Source organism: Pristiophorus japonicus, chromosome 3 (assembly GCF_044704955.1).
Source record: "Pristiophorus japonicus isolate sPriJap1 chromosome 3, sPriJap1.hap1, whole genome shotgun sequence".
Lineage (NCBI taxonomy): Eukaryota > Metazoa > Chordata > Chondrichthyes > Pristiophoridae > Pristiophorus > Pristiophorus japonicus.
Window position 1 is genome coordinate 152,156,657 of NC_091979.1, and position 17,592 is coordinate 152,174,248.

At 44.8% G+C, this 17,592-nt stretch overlaps 1 protein-coding gene across 2 annotated transcripts in view; it reads right to left on the reverse strand.

Moving 5' to 3' along the window:
* gtf3c3 (general transcription factor IIIC, polypeptide 3) overlaps positions 1–17,592 on the reverse strand; it is a 135,826-nt gene that overhangs the window by 89,557 nt on the left and 28,677 nt on the right. For both annotated transcript variants that reach the window (XM_070875905.1, XM_070875906.1), the window contains exons 5-8: positions 15,366–15,557; positions 12,426–12,591; positions 7,091–7,238; positions 3,330–3,405 (exon numbers count right to left, since the gene is read on the reverse strand). In XM_070875905.1, coding sequence (XP_070732006.1) covers positions 3,330–3,405; positions 7,091–7,238; positions 12,426–12,591; positions 15,366–15,557 — 582 coding nt within the window. The remainder of the gene's footprint in view (positions 1–3,329; positions 3,406–7,090; positions 7,239–12,425; positions 12,592–15,365; positions 15,558–17,592) is intronic.

The window sequence follows — 17,592 nt, forward strand, 5'->3', positions numbered from 1 at the left end:
CATTCCCTCGTCGTCCGGATCCATCGGTGTGGCACTGCAGAGCCTGCGGGGGGCAGAGCTTCGGCCGCACTTGGCGGTGGGGGTGCGGGGCTTGGGCCCAGCGTCTTGTGGAGTGCCGGCAGGGAGACGCATGTCTGTTTGAGCGTGCGCGCATGTGCAATGGGCATTTCAGCATGCGCAGTGCAGCAGGAAGCTTGGCAATCGGCCAATTAAAGGGAGAATGTCCTCAGTATCATTGGTGATGGACTATATATAAAGGTAAGGTTTAAATATTGATTTTTGTGTGGCTGAGGGAGTGGAAAGGAGTGCTGGATAGGTGGAAGAAAGGCGAGAAGTGTGATTTTTGAACATTACCCGAGTGTAAGTCCAATACACGAATGGCGCAAGAGCACGCAACACAAAAAGAATTTCCTCCATGAGGAAGTGGAGAAACTAGTGACTGTCATTGAGGAAAAATGGCTGGAGCTGGATATCAAAGAGTGGTCTGTCAAAAGTTTCACCCAAGGAAATGAGAAGATGGAACCTAGTTGCAGAAGAATTCTCCGCAAGGGTCAATACCGCAAGATCTGGAAGCCAGTACAAGAAGAAATGGCAGGACGTTGGTCAAGTAGTGAGTGTAAGTAATATCTTCATCTTTAAATTGAACTGCAATTGAAAATGTGACCATCTGTATGTGTCCCACCCATCAGAAGCGCACCATGTGAGAAAATTAATATTTTCATCTGTGCAGAAGAAATTGGCCCACAATAAAAGGGAAAGACTTAGAACAAGAGGAGGTCTGCCAAATCTGCACCAACTGTCACCCCTGGAACAGAGGGTTGCTGCCTTGCTGAGTTGCACCGGCAGAAAAAGAATCAGCTCTGCACAAGATGGACCCAAACGCGAGGGTGAGTCATTAAAATGCAGAGTCGCCTTTCAAATCAACCTGCTGACTGGCCTGCTACGCGTCAGACTACTCATGCCACCCATCCTGCCCCCTCCTGTGCTGCTAACCATTTGACTGTTCTGTTGTATTTTGCAGAAGACATTCCCCAACATCCTGAAGATCCACCAGAAGATCCAGACGCGTGCGCTTCAGACCAAGTCGGGTGAGGGGAGGAGGGGTCCATGGAAATGTGTTCGCGGGAGAATGCTGACCACGATATGGATCAGTCCATAGTACAGGGCATCACACTGCCAGAAACCTCCATGAGCTTCTCGGCAACATTCCATGGTTTCACACCTTCCGAGGTTGCGGGTCCCAGTGGCGGTCGTGAAATGCATGTTGGGACATCCAGTGCCCCACCGTCCTAGCCTGTGCCTCACACTGGAGGGGTGCCACGAGGCAGACCCACGGCGAGGGGGAGGGAGAAGCCGACCAGTCTCTCCTGAAACGCAGCCGTCAGCAGAGGTTAATCAGGTTCTGTTATTGGGTGAGGAGACCAATGCCTCATAAGATCACTCGTGGCAGCCGTTAGTGTGGTGCGTGATGAGGTAGCGACACTGTCGGGTGAAATCTCAGCAGAGATGGGAAGTGAGGGCGGGCATTTCAGAGGGTGTGCAAACGATGGCAGATGCCATTAGAAAGCTAGCTTCTGCAATAAGGGCACAAAGGCTGGATACTCAAATGCCACTCCCACTTCAATCCACGCACCAGCCACCAGTGAGACCCAAGCCAGGCCCCCAACCCCCCCCCACCTACACCACCATCACCGACCCTATGAGGAAGTGCACTTTCCCCGAAATGTGGGTGAGGAATGGGTGCAGCCTTTCTTTGCTGTTATTGTCGTTGAAGTGCACTGTAAAATATCCAATAAAAGATATTTTGCATTAAAACTGAATCATGTTCCATTAGGACCACGCAACATTTAGAGACAACTGTAAAAAGTAAAAATTCCTCACCCCTACAGTCATGCGTGTCTGCCGCCCCTAGCCCTGGCGGGAGAGCTAGCCGGTGCATTCTGCAGTTGGCAAGGTAGGACTGCTCTATTTTCAGTAGCTGATTAATCTTTCATTTATTTTTGGTGATGTTGTGCAGCTGTTGTGCTGAAGATGTTGTAATGTTGTGAAGATCTTTAGTGCTTTAGAATCCTCTAACTCACCTTCTTCCCCCCGCCCGCCGCAATCTCTGGCTACCTGCGCTGATTTCTTAAATGTAGGTAAGGTTTTTCTGTGCCTACAAAAGTGGCCACATACACTGGCCTAAGGTAGTTTGGAGTAACTTTCAGCTGGCCAAATTTGCTTCTATGGTCAGAAAAGGCGTAAGTGGCTTGTCACGCCCCCTTTTGGAGAGAACAAACTAAACTAGAAAAAAACCTAACTAACTGACTTACACTGGAGCAAGTTAAATGGGGAAATTTGCGATTTTTAAGTTACTCCAAAAAAAGCTACTTACTCCAAAAAAAAATGGGGCCATTCCTGGGGAAATTTGAGCCCTATATTCTACCCCAGGCCCAACTGGCCCAATCCTAAAAAGAGAATAAAAAGAAACACCATGAGGGCTTGTTCACACAGACGGTGGAGGGGAGAGCCATACAAGAGTGGGGCTGGTCTAATGCTCCCCCGAGATTGGACCCATGCTGACCGAAGTTAACATTCTTGGAGGGTCTAGCCAGCTATCTGCCGATCGGGACCGGTACCAGCTGCTTGTCACGGTCGTATTTTTTGCTGTACAACTAGTTTGTTATATTCCGTCTTAAACTCTGATTAAACACAATATACCTACCAGACTGGTTTGCAGTCGATCCTGATTATTTGAAAGACCAGAGATCAGCTATTATCAACAAATTAGCTAATCTCTGCAACACTGAAGGAAAACTATATCATAATGTGGGAAAACATTCTTTAACTGTAAAGAATGTTTTAAATGGTGAGCAAGATGGGGGAATGGAATCTTCCTACTTCAGTCCCCAGTGTCAGCATCAAGTACTGCCAGCCAGATGCAGAGTAGAGTTTGCTCTACTCTGCCCCAACAACATTTCACAGCCCTATCCTCATTGGAGGATTTCTTGCTCAAACATGGTGACATTTTCTTCCGTTTTCCATATACCAATCCTGTGGCCTCTCCGAAGGAGATTGCCAATTTGTGACAAATTAGGGAAAGTTTTATTCTGTAGGCCCATTTCCATTAATTGGATTGAGACTGTTGGAATTCATTTCATGTAGGATCCTTATAGCAAGCAGACAGAGACGACTTTCATCCCATCAACCTGAGCTGGATTTAAACCAGGTCCCAGTGGCGAAAGACCAGTGTTTAACCCACTGTACCATCCAGTTCACAAATACATTGTCTATTGGCCAGTAACCTTCATCACCTTCCATAATTGGTTTATAGTTCAAAACTCTTTTACCTTCTGTAGTTTCCTCTGAAAGATCTTGTTTTGTGGAAACCTTTTCAATCACAACTTCAGTAAATTTAGTTATAATCTATAAAACAAAGAAAAATGGAACATGTTGGGTGAAAAACAGATAGAATTTCATAAAACAAGTCACAACATGTATAATTTACATTTATATCACACTCTTGATGTTCAGGAACTTGTCAGCAACTATTCAAAGGGGAGAAACAACAATAACTTGTATTTATATAATGTCTTTAACGTAGTAAAAACGTCCCAAGGTGCTTCACAGCAGTGTTATAAGACAAAACAAATAAATCTGACACCGAGCCACACAAGAAGAACTTACAGCAGATGACTAAAAGTTTGGTCAAAGAGGTAGGTTTTAAGGAGAGTCTTAAAGGAGGAAAGAGAGGGAGAGGTAGAGAGGTTTTGGGAGGGAGTTCCCGAGCTTGGGGCCTAGGCAGCTGAAGGCACGACCACCAATGGTTGAGCAGTGATAATCAAGAATGCTCAAGAGGGCAGAATATGAGGAGCGCAGACATCTCGGGGTGTTGTGAGGCTGAAGGAGATTACAGAGATAGGGAGAGGCGAGGCCATAGAGGGATTTGTAAACAAGGATGAGAATTGTGAAATCGAGGCATTGCTTAACCAGGAGCCAATATAGATCAGCGAGCACAAGGGTGATGGTTGAGCAGGTTAGGACACGGACTGCCGAGTTTTGGATGATCTCAAGTTTACATAGGGTAGAATGTGAGAGGCTTGTCAGGAATGCGTTGGAGTGGTCAAGTCTAGAGGTAACAAAGGCATGGATGAGGGTTTCAGCAGCAGATGAGCTGAGGCAGGGGCGGAGACGAGCAATGTTACAGAGGTGGAAATAAGCGTTTTTTTGTTATGCCACGGATATGTGGCTGGAAGCTCATTTCAGGGTCAAATATGACACCTAGGTTGCGAACAGTTCAGTTCAGTCTTAGACAGATGCTAGGGAGAGGGATGGAGTCAGTGGCTAGGGAATGCAGGTGTGGCTAGGGAATGCAGATGTGGCAGGGACCAAAGAGAATGGCTTCTGTCTTCCCAATATTTAATTGGAGAAAATTTCTGCTTATCCAGTACTGAATGTCAGACAAGCAGTCTGACAATTTAGAGACCGTGGAGGGGTCGAGAGAAGTGGTGGTGAGGTAGAGCTGGATGTCATCAGCGTACATGTGGAAACTGACGTTATGTTTTCGGATAATGTCACCAAGAGGCAGCATTTCGATGAGAAATAGGAGGAGGCCAAATATAGATTTTTGGAGGACACCAGAGGTAACAATGCGGGAGTGGGAAGAGAGGCCATTGCAGCTGATTTTCGGGCTACGATTAGATAGATAAAAATGGAACCAGGCAAATGCATTCCCTCCAACTGGGCGATGGTGAAGGGGCCTTGGAGGAGGATGGAATGGTCAACCGTGTCAAGGCTGCAGACGGGTCGAGAAGGACAAGGAAGGATAGTTTACCTTTGTCACAGTCACAAAGGATGTCATTTGTGACTTTGATGAGAGCCGTTTTGGGACTGTGACAGGAGTGGAAACCAGATTGAAGGGATTCAAACATGGAATTTCGGGAAAGATGGGTAGGGATTTGGGAGGCGTCAATACTTTCAAAGACTTTGGAGAGGAAAGGGAGGTTGGAGATGGGGTGGTAAGCTTGCAAGCACAGTGGGGTCAAGGGTTGCTTTTTTGAGAGGGGTGATGACAGCAGATTTGAAGGAGAGGGGAACAGTACCTGAGGAGAGAGAACCATTAACAATGTCAGCTAACATGGGAGCCAGAAAAGGAATCTGGGTGGTCAGCAGTTTAATGGGAATAGGGTCAAGGGAGCAGAAAGTGGGTCTCATGGACAAGATGACCATGGAGAGGTCAAGAGGGGAGATCAGAGAAACTGGAGCGAGATGCGAGTTCAGGGCTGGGGCAGGGGGGACCCTCAGAGGAAGTTTGGCTCGGTGGGCTAGGAGAAGGAAGAGAACTCGCAGAGGCAACTGATCGGATGGTCTCAATCTTTGAGACAAAGAAGTCCATGAGCTCCTCGCACTTGTTGGAGGTGAGTGCGGTGGAGACAGGAGAGAGGGGTTTAATGAGACAGTTAGCAGTAGAGAGTAATAGCCGGGAGCAGATGGACAAAGGAAAGGCAATTTGATTTTTCTTTTATAAAAGGGGGAGGGGAAGGAAGCGGTTAAGTTTTTAGGAGGCTTTCGAAGACAGGGAGAGAAATTTAAAAAGAAAATTCCAGAAGATGGAGAAGTAGTTGCTGGAAGATTAGCCTGCTCTGCAGGAGCAGAGGGAGTGTGGTAGAGTTATCTGCAATCAGAATAACTGTACAGGCTGGGACATAACATGACTGGAGTAGATTCCCCAAGTAGGATGGACATGGCCGTGGAGGGATTTGAAAATAAGAACAAGGATCTTGAAATTAATTTGTTTTATTAATTTTATTAATTAATTTGTACAGGGAGCCAGAGGACCTTAGGGGAGATTTAGATGACAGGAGTTAAGACTTAGTGTACAAGAGGACTTGGGCTACAGTTCTGAATTAACTGAAGTTTATGAAGGGTGTATTTGAGGAAGTTGGCAAGGAGGGCATTGGAGAAATCAATCTCCAGTGAGAATGACATGCATGAAGGCTTTCTGCAGCGATGGGGTTTAAGCATTGGCAACATATGCTGAAGGTAGAACGCGATGGACTGGATAGAGGTTAGCTCAGAGTTAAGCAGAATCCTAAGATTATGCACCACCAGGTTCACCTTGATAGGGAGAATTATGGAGCTGAAACCAAAGGCACATAGGTATTGGCGAGATTTGAACAGTATGACTTTGGTTTAATCGTGTTGTTCAGCTGCAGGAAACTTTGACTAAACCAGCACCTGATGTCGGATAAGCATACAGAAGAATGAAATATCAGACCATCCAAAAATGAGCTACAGTTTTATTCTAAGTACAAGGTTGAGTTGCAGGAAATTTGACTCATCCAGAAGTGGAGTCAGACAGACATGTATAAAAAGGCAGTAGGATGTCAGACAATTTCAAAAACAAGCTTCAATTTTAAATCAAAATGGTATCTATTTATGCAAATAAACATATTTAACATTGGATAATATTTATAGAGTATGATATTTCCTAATAAATGAATAGATAGAATATCACATGATCTGATTTGGGATGTTGGTATCTTCAATAACAACTTGAGATTGAGCTGATGTTGATAAACTATTTGTGGCTTCCCAAACCTTCAATTTGCAACAGGCTATAGCCTGCAAGTTCTCTTTCGCGTAGAGGGGCTCAATTCTTTTGTTACTTTAAAATGTAACTCTTTCAGATATGATGGAATATAATCATTAAACATCTTTTAAGATGTGTACTCAACTTTCATTGACACACATAACATAAGCGGGTGATGCAAAGGAATGAACGGTACATTTTTTGTTGCTTATATCGACTAAATCGGCTGAAAATGCTAAGCAAAATAACCTGCAATTTGATGCAAAGACAGTCTTTGAGCATTTAGCTGTCAAGCAAATAGGGAGAAATTAAATAAAAGTAATTTTTTTAAATTTTGGACTTAATATTGTTGATATAGCAAAAGATTATGAATCTTTGGTAAAAGATCCATTACCACTGCAGTTACATAGTAGTCTGGTTTGATTTATCTGGTTTCCGACTGAGCAAAGCTGCAGGTCTGGGGTACAATAGCTAGAGAGGGGTACGCACATGGAAAGCACGACTTCACACATGCCTTACCGCCAATGTTTTATCATACTGCTTGCTTGACAGGTACAATTCAGCTGCCATGTTAACATCCTCAGCAGAAACCAGGTTTTGGTGTTTGCTGAGGGCTTCTTCCATCACGCCAATAGCTGATGTAATATCGTTGGTTTCATAATAGCTCCTGAAAAAAATTAGATTTCATAGTTTTACTTACAGACCAAAAACCTAGTTCCTAAAGGGTTGCTCTTAAAATGAACAAAATTTAGTTAAATGCTCCCTTTAGCCATTGGTTTCAACTTTAGTAAGAAAGGTGTGGGATAGGATAATGACAGGGGTCAAGACTCGGCCTCATTTGAACTATAACATATTTTTAAGCTTGTTCCTAGCACTGATATAAACAAATGTCTATAAACATCTCTAATTCCTTTTTTTTAAATTGCTGCTTCCCAGCCTAAAACTGGGAAGCTAGGTGCAGGTCAGGAGCTGATGTGGGGTGCCAGGCTGGAGGACCGATGAAGACAGGCCAGACTCTAAGCTCATTGTGTGTCCAATTAGTGAAGTGCAGACTCGGTAACAAGGCAGTAGAGAAGAAGCAGCTGACAGGAAAAGAATGTAAATGGTCGATAGAAAAGGAAGTGAGAACAAGGACCAAAAGAAGGATGGCGGGACAAGGAAGAAAGGGCACGGGGTCTGACAGCAAGAGAAGTGGGATGCTCATGGAGCAGAAAAACAACACAGTAAAAGAAGAAGCTATAGGGAGCGGTATGGTCAGAAACAGCAGCTCTGGGGAGTATTGTGGTCCAACGCCAAAAGAAGCCTTAAGGACAGGAGCTGCAGGGCAATGATGGGAGACACTACAGGAGAGACTGGGAGACAGAAGATGGCTGTAAGCTCCTGGATGGGATGAGTTGCAGGGTCTGAGGGTTCAAAGAGGAGGCAGAACAGAAGGGTGGGAGTAATATATCAGAAGGACAAGCTGCAATGTCATGGGAACATCAGCATCTCCAAGTTCTCCTCCAATTCACTTCCTAGCTTGGACATACATCACCATTTCTTCATAAGTGCTGGGTCACTATCCTGGAATTCCCTAGCTAACACCAGTGTTGGAGCACCACAAGGGCTGCGGCGGTTCAAGAAGGCCCACCGCCACCATCACAGAACAACTAGCAATGAATAATAAATGTGGCTTTGCGAACTTTACTCACAACCAGAGAACAAATGTTGTATAAAAATACACACACACACACACACACCGACACCAAAGATAGGCAGTGTGTGTTGCTATATAACAAGGTGAATTCCTTATACAATGATTTAGTAAAACTACAAAAAAATGGGTAATCAGAAAATTAACTTTCTGTCAGTTCGATTTGTAAATAGTTATTATAGCACAAATCTTAACATTGTTTGAAAAAAAATCACAGGATATCACTGACTGGAGTGGCATACTCGATTACGATTCACACCTGTATTTCTCTATGCAAAATTCTATATAACACTGCAAATATTTTATGTATTTCATAAATGAGTGGATTTCGTGCTGCTGCACTTGGATAAAAATTTATTTTAAAAACTGAGTACAACACATGGCAGTTATCTAGAAAGACTGACTTGCATTTATATAGCGCCTTTCATGACCACCAGACATCTCAAAGCGCTTTACAGCCAATTAAGTACTTTTGGAGTGTAGTCACTGTTGTAATGTGGAAATCCAAATATACAACATCTACTGGTTCCCCTTTATCCACCCGGCTCGTTACATCCTCAAAGAACTCCAGCAAATTTGTCAAACATGATTTCCCTTTCATAAAACCATGCTGACTCCGCTTGATTAAATTATGATTTTCTAAATGTCCTGCAACTGCTTCCTTAATAATGGACTCCAGCAATTTCCCAATGACAGACGTTAGGCTAAATAATGGTCTATAGTTTCCTGGTCTATCGTCATGGACAGATGCATCTGCGACAGGTAGATTGGAGAGGGAATTGAAAAACTTAGGGCTTAGAGAGCTGAAGGCACAGTTGCCATGGTGGGGCAATGGAATAGAAGATGGGCAAGAGGTCAGAGATGGAGGAAGGCAGAGTTCATGGAGGTTTGTAGAACTGGTGGCGGTTGCAGAGATAGGAAGGAGCGAGACAATGGAGGAATTGCACGTGTGATTGCAAATTTTAAAGTGAGGCGTTCAGGGAAGGGGAGCCAATGCAGGTCAACGGGCACAGGGGTGGAGGGCTAAACGGGACTTGCAGTGTGCAGCCGAGTTTTGGATGAGCTTAAATTTATGGAGAGTGGAAGATAGAAGGCTGTCCGGGGAGCAGTGGAATAGTAACAGAAGCACGGATGAGGGCTTCAGCAGCAGATGAGCTGGTGCGGGGCGAGGACAGCCAATGTTACGGAGGTGAAAGTAGGCAGTCTTGGTGAGGCAGGGGATATGGGGTTGAATGATTAGCTCAGGGTTAAAAACATCATCCAGCTTGCGAACAGCCTGGGTCAGCCACAATCAGTGGCCAGCGAAGCTGTGGAACCGATGGCTAGAGAGCGGAGCTTGTATTGGGGCCAAAGACAATGGGCTGGAATTTCCGGTCCTTTGCGCTCCGGGTTTCGCTCTGGAGCGGCATGAAAGGTGGTGGTGAGGTTTCCAGCGCCCCATCGCGATCCTCCAGTCGGATTTTGCGGCGGGGCTAAGCAACATCGCCCGGAATAGCTGCGCTGGGTGTGCAACGCCTCTGGTTGCAACTCCAGCACGAGTTTTGAGTCTTGCCGGACCCGTCCGCCGGAAGTGTGCCCACAATGACCGCCTAGGAAATCAGAGCGGTTGAACACTCCCGGCGACCGAAAGGAAGGTAAGGGACTTCAAAAGTAAGTGCGAGTGCTTTTTAAAAAATTTTGTGCGTTGTGTTGCGGTGGCGTGGGCAATGTTTTAGGAATGTTTCTATCAGGGTTTTTTTTAAGCTTCCCCCTTCCTCCCCCTCCCCTCCCAGGTCTCTCTCGGAGCGTTCTCTGGCTGGCTGTTTAGCCAGCTGTACAACACCTCCCTTAGCACTGCGCTCCCTGACGTATGACCCAGATTCCTAAATTTAACTTTATCGCCCCGAAAACAGAAAAGCCTAAAACCCAGCCAAGTCGCTTTGGACTTTTCAATGTTGAATATCAGGCAAGCGTTCTAACAACACAGAGGCACTGGAATGGTCGAGGAGAGGTGGTGGTAAGGTAGAGATGGGTGTCAGCAGTGTACATGTAGAATATGACGTGTTTTGGATTGATGGGGTGGTAATTGGCCGTATTGGATATGTCTTGCTTTTTGCAGACAGGATGTACCTGAGCAGTTTTCCACATTGTCAGGTAGATGCCAATGTTGTAGCTGTACTGGAACAGCTTATCTATAGGCACGGTTAGTTCTGGAGCACAAGTCTTCAGCACGACAGCCGGGATGTTGTCGGGGCCCATAGCCTTTGCTGTATTCAGTGGGCTCAACTGTTTCTTGACATCAGGTAGAGTGAATTGAATTGGCTGAAGACTGGCTTCTGGGATGGTGGGGACCTCAGGAGGAGGCCGATATGGATCATCCACACGGCACTTTTGGCTGAAGATGGTTGCAAATGCTTCAGTCTTGTCTTTTGTATATGTGTGCTGGGTTCCTCCATCATTGAAGATGGGGATGTTCATGGGACCTGCTCCTCCCGTTAGTTGTTTAATTGTCCACCACCATTCACTATTGGATGTGGCAGGACTGCAGAACTTTGATCTTGTCCATTGATTGTGGGATCACTTAACACTGTCTATAGCATGCTGTTTCTGCTGTTTAGCATTCATGTAGACCTGTGTTGCAGCTTCTCCAGGTCAGTACCTCATTGGTGCTGGTGCTGCTCCTGGCATGCTCTTCTGCACTCCTCATTGAACCAGGGTTAGTCCCCTGGCTTGATGGTAATGCTAGAGTGAGGGATATGCTGGACCATGAGGTTAGAGATTGTGGTGGAATACAATTCTGCTGCTGCTGATGGCCCACAGTGCCTCATGGATGCCGAGTTTTGAGCTGCTAGATCTGTTCTGAATCTATCCCATTTAGCACGGTGGTGATGCCACACAAGACGATGGAGAGTGTCCTCGGTGTGAAGACGGGACTTCGCCTCCACAGTACCTGTGCGGTGATCACTGCTACCAATGCTGTCATGGACAGATGCATCTGCGACAAGTAGACTGGAGAGGGAATTGCAAAACCTAGGGCTTAGAGAGCTGAAGGCACAGTTGCCATGATGGGGCAATGGAAATGGAAGATGGGCAAGAGGTCAGAGATGGAGGAAGGCAGAGTTCATGGAGGGTGGTACAACTGGTGGCGGTTGTAGAGATAAGGTGAAGCGAGACAATGGAGGAATTGCACATGAGGATGCAAATTTTAAAAGCAAGGCGTTCGGGGAACGGAAGCCAATGCAGGTAAATGGGCACAGGGTGGAGGGCTAAACAGGACTTGCCGCAAGTTAGGATATATGCAGCTGAGTTTTGGATGAACTTAAACTTATGGAGAGTGGAAGATGGAATGTCCAGGGGACCATTGTAATAGTAACAGAAGCACGGATGAGGGTTTCCGCAGCATATGAGCTGGTGCGGGGCAGAGACAGACAATATTACAGAGGTGAAAGTAGGCGGTCTTGGTGATGGAGAGGATATGGGGTTGAACGATTAGCTCAGGGTTAAAAACAACATCCAGCTTGCGAACAGCCTGGTTCGGCCACAGGCAGTGGGCAGCGAAGCTGTGGAATCGATGGCTAGAGAGCGGCGCTTGAATTGGGGCCAAAGACAATAACTATGAAGTTCCCAAAGTTGAATATTGGGCAACAACAACACAGATGCACTGGAAGGGTTGAGAGGTGGTGGCCAAGATGGATGGTTAACCTGATTCGGATCAATCATTATCTGGAAAGGAATTAAGTGGCTGCTGCTGCCCAGGCAGCATCGACACCCAGATCAGAAATACTATACACCAACTCCTTCAGCCAAAGTTTGACCACAACTTTTAAGAATGCTTTCGGATAAACTTATTTAAGTAAAAACTTGCTTCTAATTGTGTGGCAAAAAACAGATGTATTTTTTTTTATAAGAACTTTAAAGTAAATATTTTTACATTTCAGTACTGAAAGCTCAAATCTAAAAATGAGTTTCATTGTCAAAAAATGCATTTACTTTTTTGCATTCTTATCTGGTTTCCCTGAATACAATTTACAAAGAATGATCAAGAACCAATTCAGGTGCTATAATTTCTAAAAGATTTTAGAAAGCAATGTATAGCAGTACTGTACACAAATTAAGTAGGCAGGTAGATCAGTACACTTTTTGATGAAAAAATCAACAACCAATAAGTCTGTGAAAACATACTTTGCCATGTCTCTGGCCAGCTGCATGAAGTGTTCCCCATCAGTAGGTGGCAGAATGTTAAGGATGCGTCGATATCCATCCATAGCTAGCTTGTGTTCACCCAATTGTTCATACAGGCTGCAACGCTCCCACAGGTACCGGACGTTTGTTGTGTCATATTTTATGGCTACATGTTAAAAACAAATTAGCTATTTGTACAATAAATATTTTGTACAGTGTAAGAATCCGCATTCCAAACCACATTCCTTATGTCCACACAATTATAAACATGAAACTCATATAAGAAATGGGTTATAAATAATTAGAAATTTAATGACAAGATATCAGCTCAATTTTCTCCCATGTATTTTTCCACACAAGTTGTCCAAGATTTTTCAGTTGGTAGGATAGATTTACACAGATAACTGAAATGTTGTGAGATTTAATTAAGACATCACAAATACTTTTGGTCAATTCTAGCAGAAATTAAATACATCCCTAACTCCACCTTTAGATTACTGATCTAAAACTTAAATATTTTATCATGCAACGATGAAAAGAAATGCAGACTTTCGTGCAATTTCATTTTCACAAGGACAGGTTTGCAGAATTACAAAAAGATCACACCTCGTGCAGCAATAATTCTGCTTCCAGAAATGCAGGCAGAACGATGACTGGGCCAGGATTTTCTACATTTAATAAAACCAAGTACCTCAGTAGAGCTAGGATTGGAAGTTTGATAGATATTGACCTTGGAGCTTAAGACTATGAACCTTTCAATTGAAATGAGGTGTCAAAAAAATGATTGAAGATTCTGCACGAAGGATTTACAAGTACATGGTCAGACACAAAGAAAAAGTTTAAATTCGTGGCAGTAGGGACAAAGCCAAAATTGAAAATAATTTGAATAGTTAAGAGCATTAATATAAAAAATGAACAAACCTAGTTGTATATCTCCCATGTCCAAAATGATTATCTTTAATATTCAGAGACTTATTAGAAAGATACAAAGTGCCAGCTCTAATAGTGGAAATTTAGGAAACTGCATATAGACCAGCCATAAAAATGTAAAACAGTTTTAAGCACTTTACAACAGCAGTAATAGGTACTAGGCGTAACACTCGGACCTCAGGAGGAGGCTGAGTAGGATCATCTGCTTAGTACTTTTGGCTGAAGATACAGGTTGTACCTCTCCTGTCCGGGACATCCCTGGTCCAGCATCAGTCCCAGCGTGGGTGGTGTCCCGTGCTGTTTATTGAGGTAAGCGGGCCGGGCAAGGACAGGCAGCTGACTGAGGCGCCGAAGCTGGGCATTGGCCCCAGACGCTCTCTCTCTGTCTCCTCGACTGACGATGATCACAGAATATGGGATGTGCTGGGCCCTGAAGTTACAGATTGTTGTAATATACAATTCTGCTGCTGATAATGACCCACAGCAACCTCATGGATGCCCAGTTTTGTGCTTCTAGATCTGTCTTTTATCTGTCCTGCTTAGCATGATGGTCGTGCCACACTACACACTGGAGGATGGCCTCACAGTGAAGACAAGATTGTGCGGTGGTTACTTCTGCCAATCTAATCATGAACTGACATGTTTGAAACAGGTCAGCTGGTGAGAACAGGGTCAAGTAGGCCTTTGTGTTACTTCGCTCATTACCTGATGCAGGCCCAGGCTGGCAGCTGTGTCTTTCAGGACTCGGCCAGCTTGGTCATTGAAGACCCCCACTCAGAGTATATTCTGTGCCCTTGCTTCCTCAGAGCTTAATGTTCAACAAGGAAGAGTACTGATTCATCAGCTGAGGGAGTGGGTGGTAGATGATGAATGGCAGGAGATTTCCTTGCCCAGGAAGCCAGAAGACCTCATGGGGTCCGAAGTTAAGGTTGAGGACAACCAGGCCCATTCCCATCTGACTGTCTATCACTGTGCCCTCACCTCTGGTGGATCCATCCCAGAATATGGAGTTCGGTCACAGATCTCCTTAGAGCAGAGAAGGCTAAGAGGAGATGTAATAGAAATGTTTAAAATCATGAAGGATTTAGATGGAGTAAATAAAGAGAAACTGTCTCCAATGGCTGATGGATCGGTAACGAGAGGGCACAGATTTAAGGAGATTGGCAAAAGAACCAGAGGTGACATGAGGAAAAACCTTTTTAAGCAACGAGTGATTACGATTGGAATGCACTGTCTGAAAGGGTGGTGGATACAGATTCAAAAGTAGCCTTCAAAAGGAGAAAAAAATTGCAGGGATATGGGGAAAGAGCAGGGACTAACTGGAATTCTCTCCGAAAGAGCCGGCGCAATCTTGTTCAACCGAATGGCCTCCTTCTGTACTGTACTATTCTATGATTCGCCATGATCTCACTGAATGGCAGAACACGCTCGAGGGGCTAAATGGCCTACTCCTGTTCCTATCTCGCTGCTGCGACAGGACATAACCAAGGATGGTGATGGCAGAGTCTGAGATGTTGGCTGATTCCGTGAGTATGACTACATCAGGCTGTTGCTCAACTAGTCTGTGGGGCAACTCTTCCAAATTGAGTACCATGCTCGTGAGGAGAACTTTTCAGGGTTGACTGGATTCACTTTAATCTTTTCCTGATATGATGCCTAGGTCATTTCCAATAGGTTCACCCAATTTTGTAGCTATTGGTTACAATTTGGTAGCTTGCTAGGTACCTTCAAAGGGTATTAAAGAGTCAACTACATAGTGTACCAGTCACATGTTGGCCAAAGTGGAAAGGGCCAGTCAACCAGTCAGGTTTTTATGACAATCTGGTAATTTTTGAGATTATTTTTCTGGTGTTAGCCCATAAATTACCAGATCTATTGAATACAAATTCACAACTTGCCATGGTGGGATTTGAACTGACAATCGTTGGGTTGCGAGCCCAGGAGCAAAACCACTGGGCTGAAGTATTCATACAAGCTCTAATTTCCACCAAAGAAATGAACTTACAGTACCTTTTGAATAACAGAAAATAGCCTGTTTGATATTGTCTTGCTCAAGGGACATTTCGGCCAATTTCACCCATTCCTCTGGGTCACTGGGATTCAGATGAGCTGCAATTAGTCCAAACTGCAAAGATTTCTCCATGTCTCCTTGATCCTCATAAATCATTGCAAGAGTCGAAAAGGGCTCATAGGCAAGAGGAGCTAAAAAAAAGTGATGAGATATGTATCAAAAGTGAGAACGTTTTAACCAGTACATGAACAGTTATTTCATTGTTTGTGTTGTCGACATACAAGTGGCCGATTACAGTAAACTGTCCATGACATCGCAATACCTTTTACATTCCAACTGTTTAAATACCAGAAAAATAATCTCCATCCAAATTATATTTGAAGAACCTTAATGAAATAAATAGAATATGCAAGGGCCATATAAATTTCAGTACTGAGGAACACCTGCATAAGTCACGACAGTTACAAGATATGCTGCAACAGACTTGCCCACTGTAGATCCTGAGGAAGACATTCAACCCCTAGAAGCAGTGCACTGTAGATCCACAAGGCTAACCTCGAGTGTCAATGGTTTGCATTATGAGTGCAAACTGGAGAAACATGGGCTTTTCAACCTGGAAATAAGGCATCTGAGAGGTGATGTGTTAAGGGAAAGGAAAGAATACAAAATATTACTCGAAGCTAAATTACGAAAGTAGAACAAGGAAACACAGATTCAAGCTAGTTAAAGATAAATTAGAAGTGATATCAGGAAATCAGGAACAACTTATGGAATGAACTTTAAAGATTTGTTGTGGAGACAAAAGCCCTGACTGGAGTCTTTTAAGAAACAACTGAAATGGAATGGGGCAGAACTTTAGAATCTTTCTGAATAAATAGCTGAATAAGATGGGCCAAATGGCCTTCCTCGTCCATAACTATCTTACTGGAGTCACTGCGGTGCATCCACAAGACTGAGAGCTACGTGGACAGCACGTTTCTAGAGATGGTCACCCCGCAGCTTAAGAGTGTGCAGTTAGAGTGGGAGTGGGTGACTGCCGGACAGAAGAGGAGAACTAGGCAGGTAGTGCAGGGGTCCCGGGTCCATCTCGCTCTCCAACCGGTACTCTGTTCTGAGTACTGGTGGGGCCGATGGTGCCTCTGGGGAGTGCAGCCAGAGCCAAATCCATGGCATCACGGTTGGCTCAGCTGCACGGGGTGGGGGGGGGGGGGGGGGAGAAGAATGGAAGAGCTATAGTGGTAGGGGATTCAATAGTCAGGGGAGCAGACAGGCGATTCTGCGGCCGCAGACGTGACTCCAGGATGGTATGTTGCCTCCCTGATGCCAGGGTCAAGGATGTCACCAAGCGGCTGCAGGGAATTATGGGGGGAGAGGGTGAACAGCCAAAGGTCGTGGTCCATATCAGGACCAATGACATAGGTAGAAAGAGGGATGAGGTCCTGCAGGCAAGTTTAGGGAGCCATGAGAGAGATTAAAAGGCAGGACCTCAAAGGTAGTAATCTCCGGATTACTCCTGGTGCCACGATCTAGTGAGTACAGAAATAGGAGGATAGAGCAGATGAATACGTGGCTGGAGAGATGGTGCAGGAGGGAGGGCTTTAGTTTCCTGAGGCACTGGGACCACTTCTGGGGGAGGTGGGACCTGCACAAGCCGGACGGGTTGCGCCTCAACAGAGCCGGGACCAATATCCTCGCGGGGGGGGGATTGCTAGTGCTGTTGGGGAGGGTTTAAACTAGCTTGGCAGGGGGATGGGAACCTGAGAATAGATGAATAGATTTAGTAGGAATGGGAGTAAAGCTGGAATTGGAAAGCAAAAATGTAGAAAGTGAATTTGAAAGACAAGACGAAACAAGCAGGAAGAAATGGTTAAAAAAAACAAATTTAAAAGCTCTTCGTCTAAATACACATAGCATTCGCAACAAAATAGATGAGTAGATGGCATAAATTGACACAAATGGGTATGATCTGATAGCCATTACAGAGACGTGGTTGCAAGGTTTACCAGAACTGGGAATTAAATATTCAGGGGTATTTGACAATTCGGAAGTACAGACAGCAAGGAAAAAGAGGTGGGTACGCACTGTTAAGGATGAGATCGGTGCGTTAGTGAGAAACGATATTGGCTCAGCGGATCAAGATGTTGAATCAGTTTGGGTGGAGATAAATAATAATAAGGGGAAAAAGTTGCTGGTGGGTGTAGTCTATATGCCCCTTAACAGTAGCTA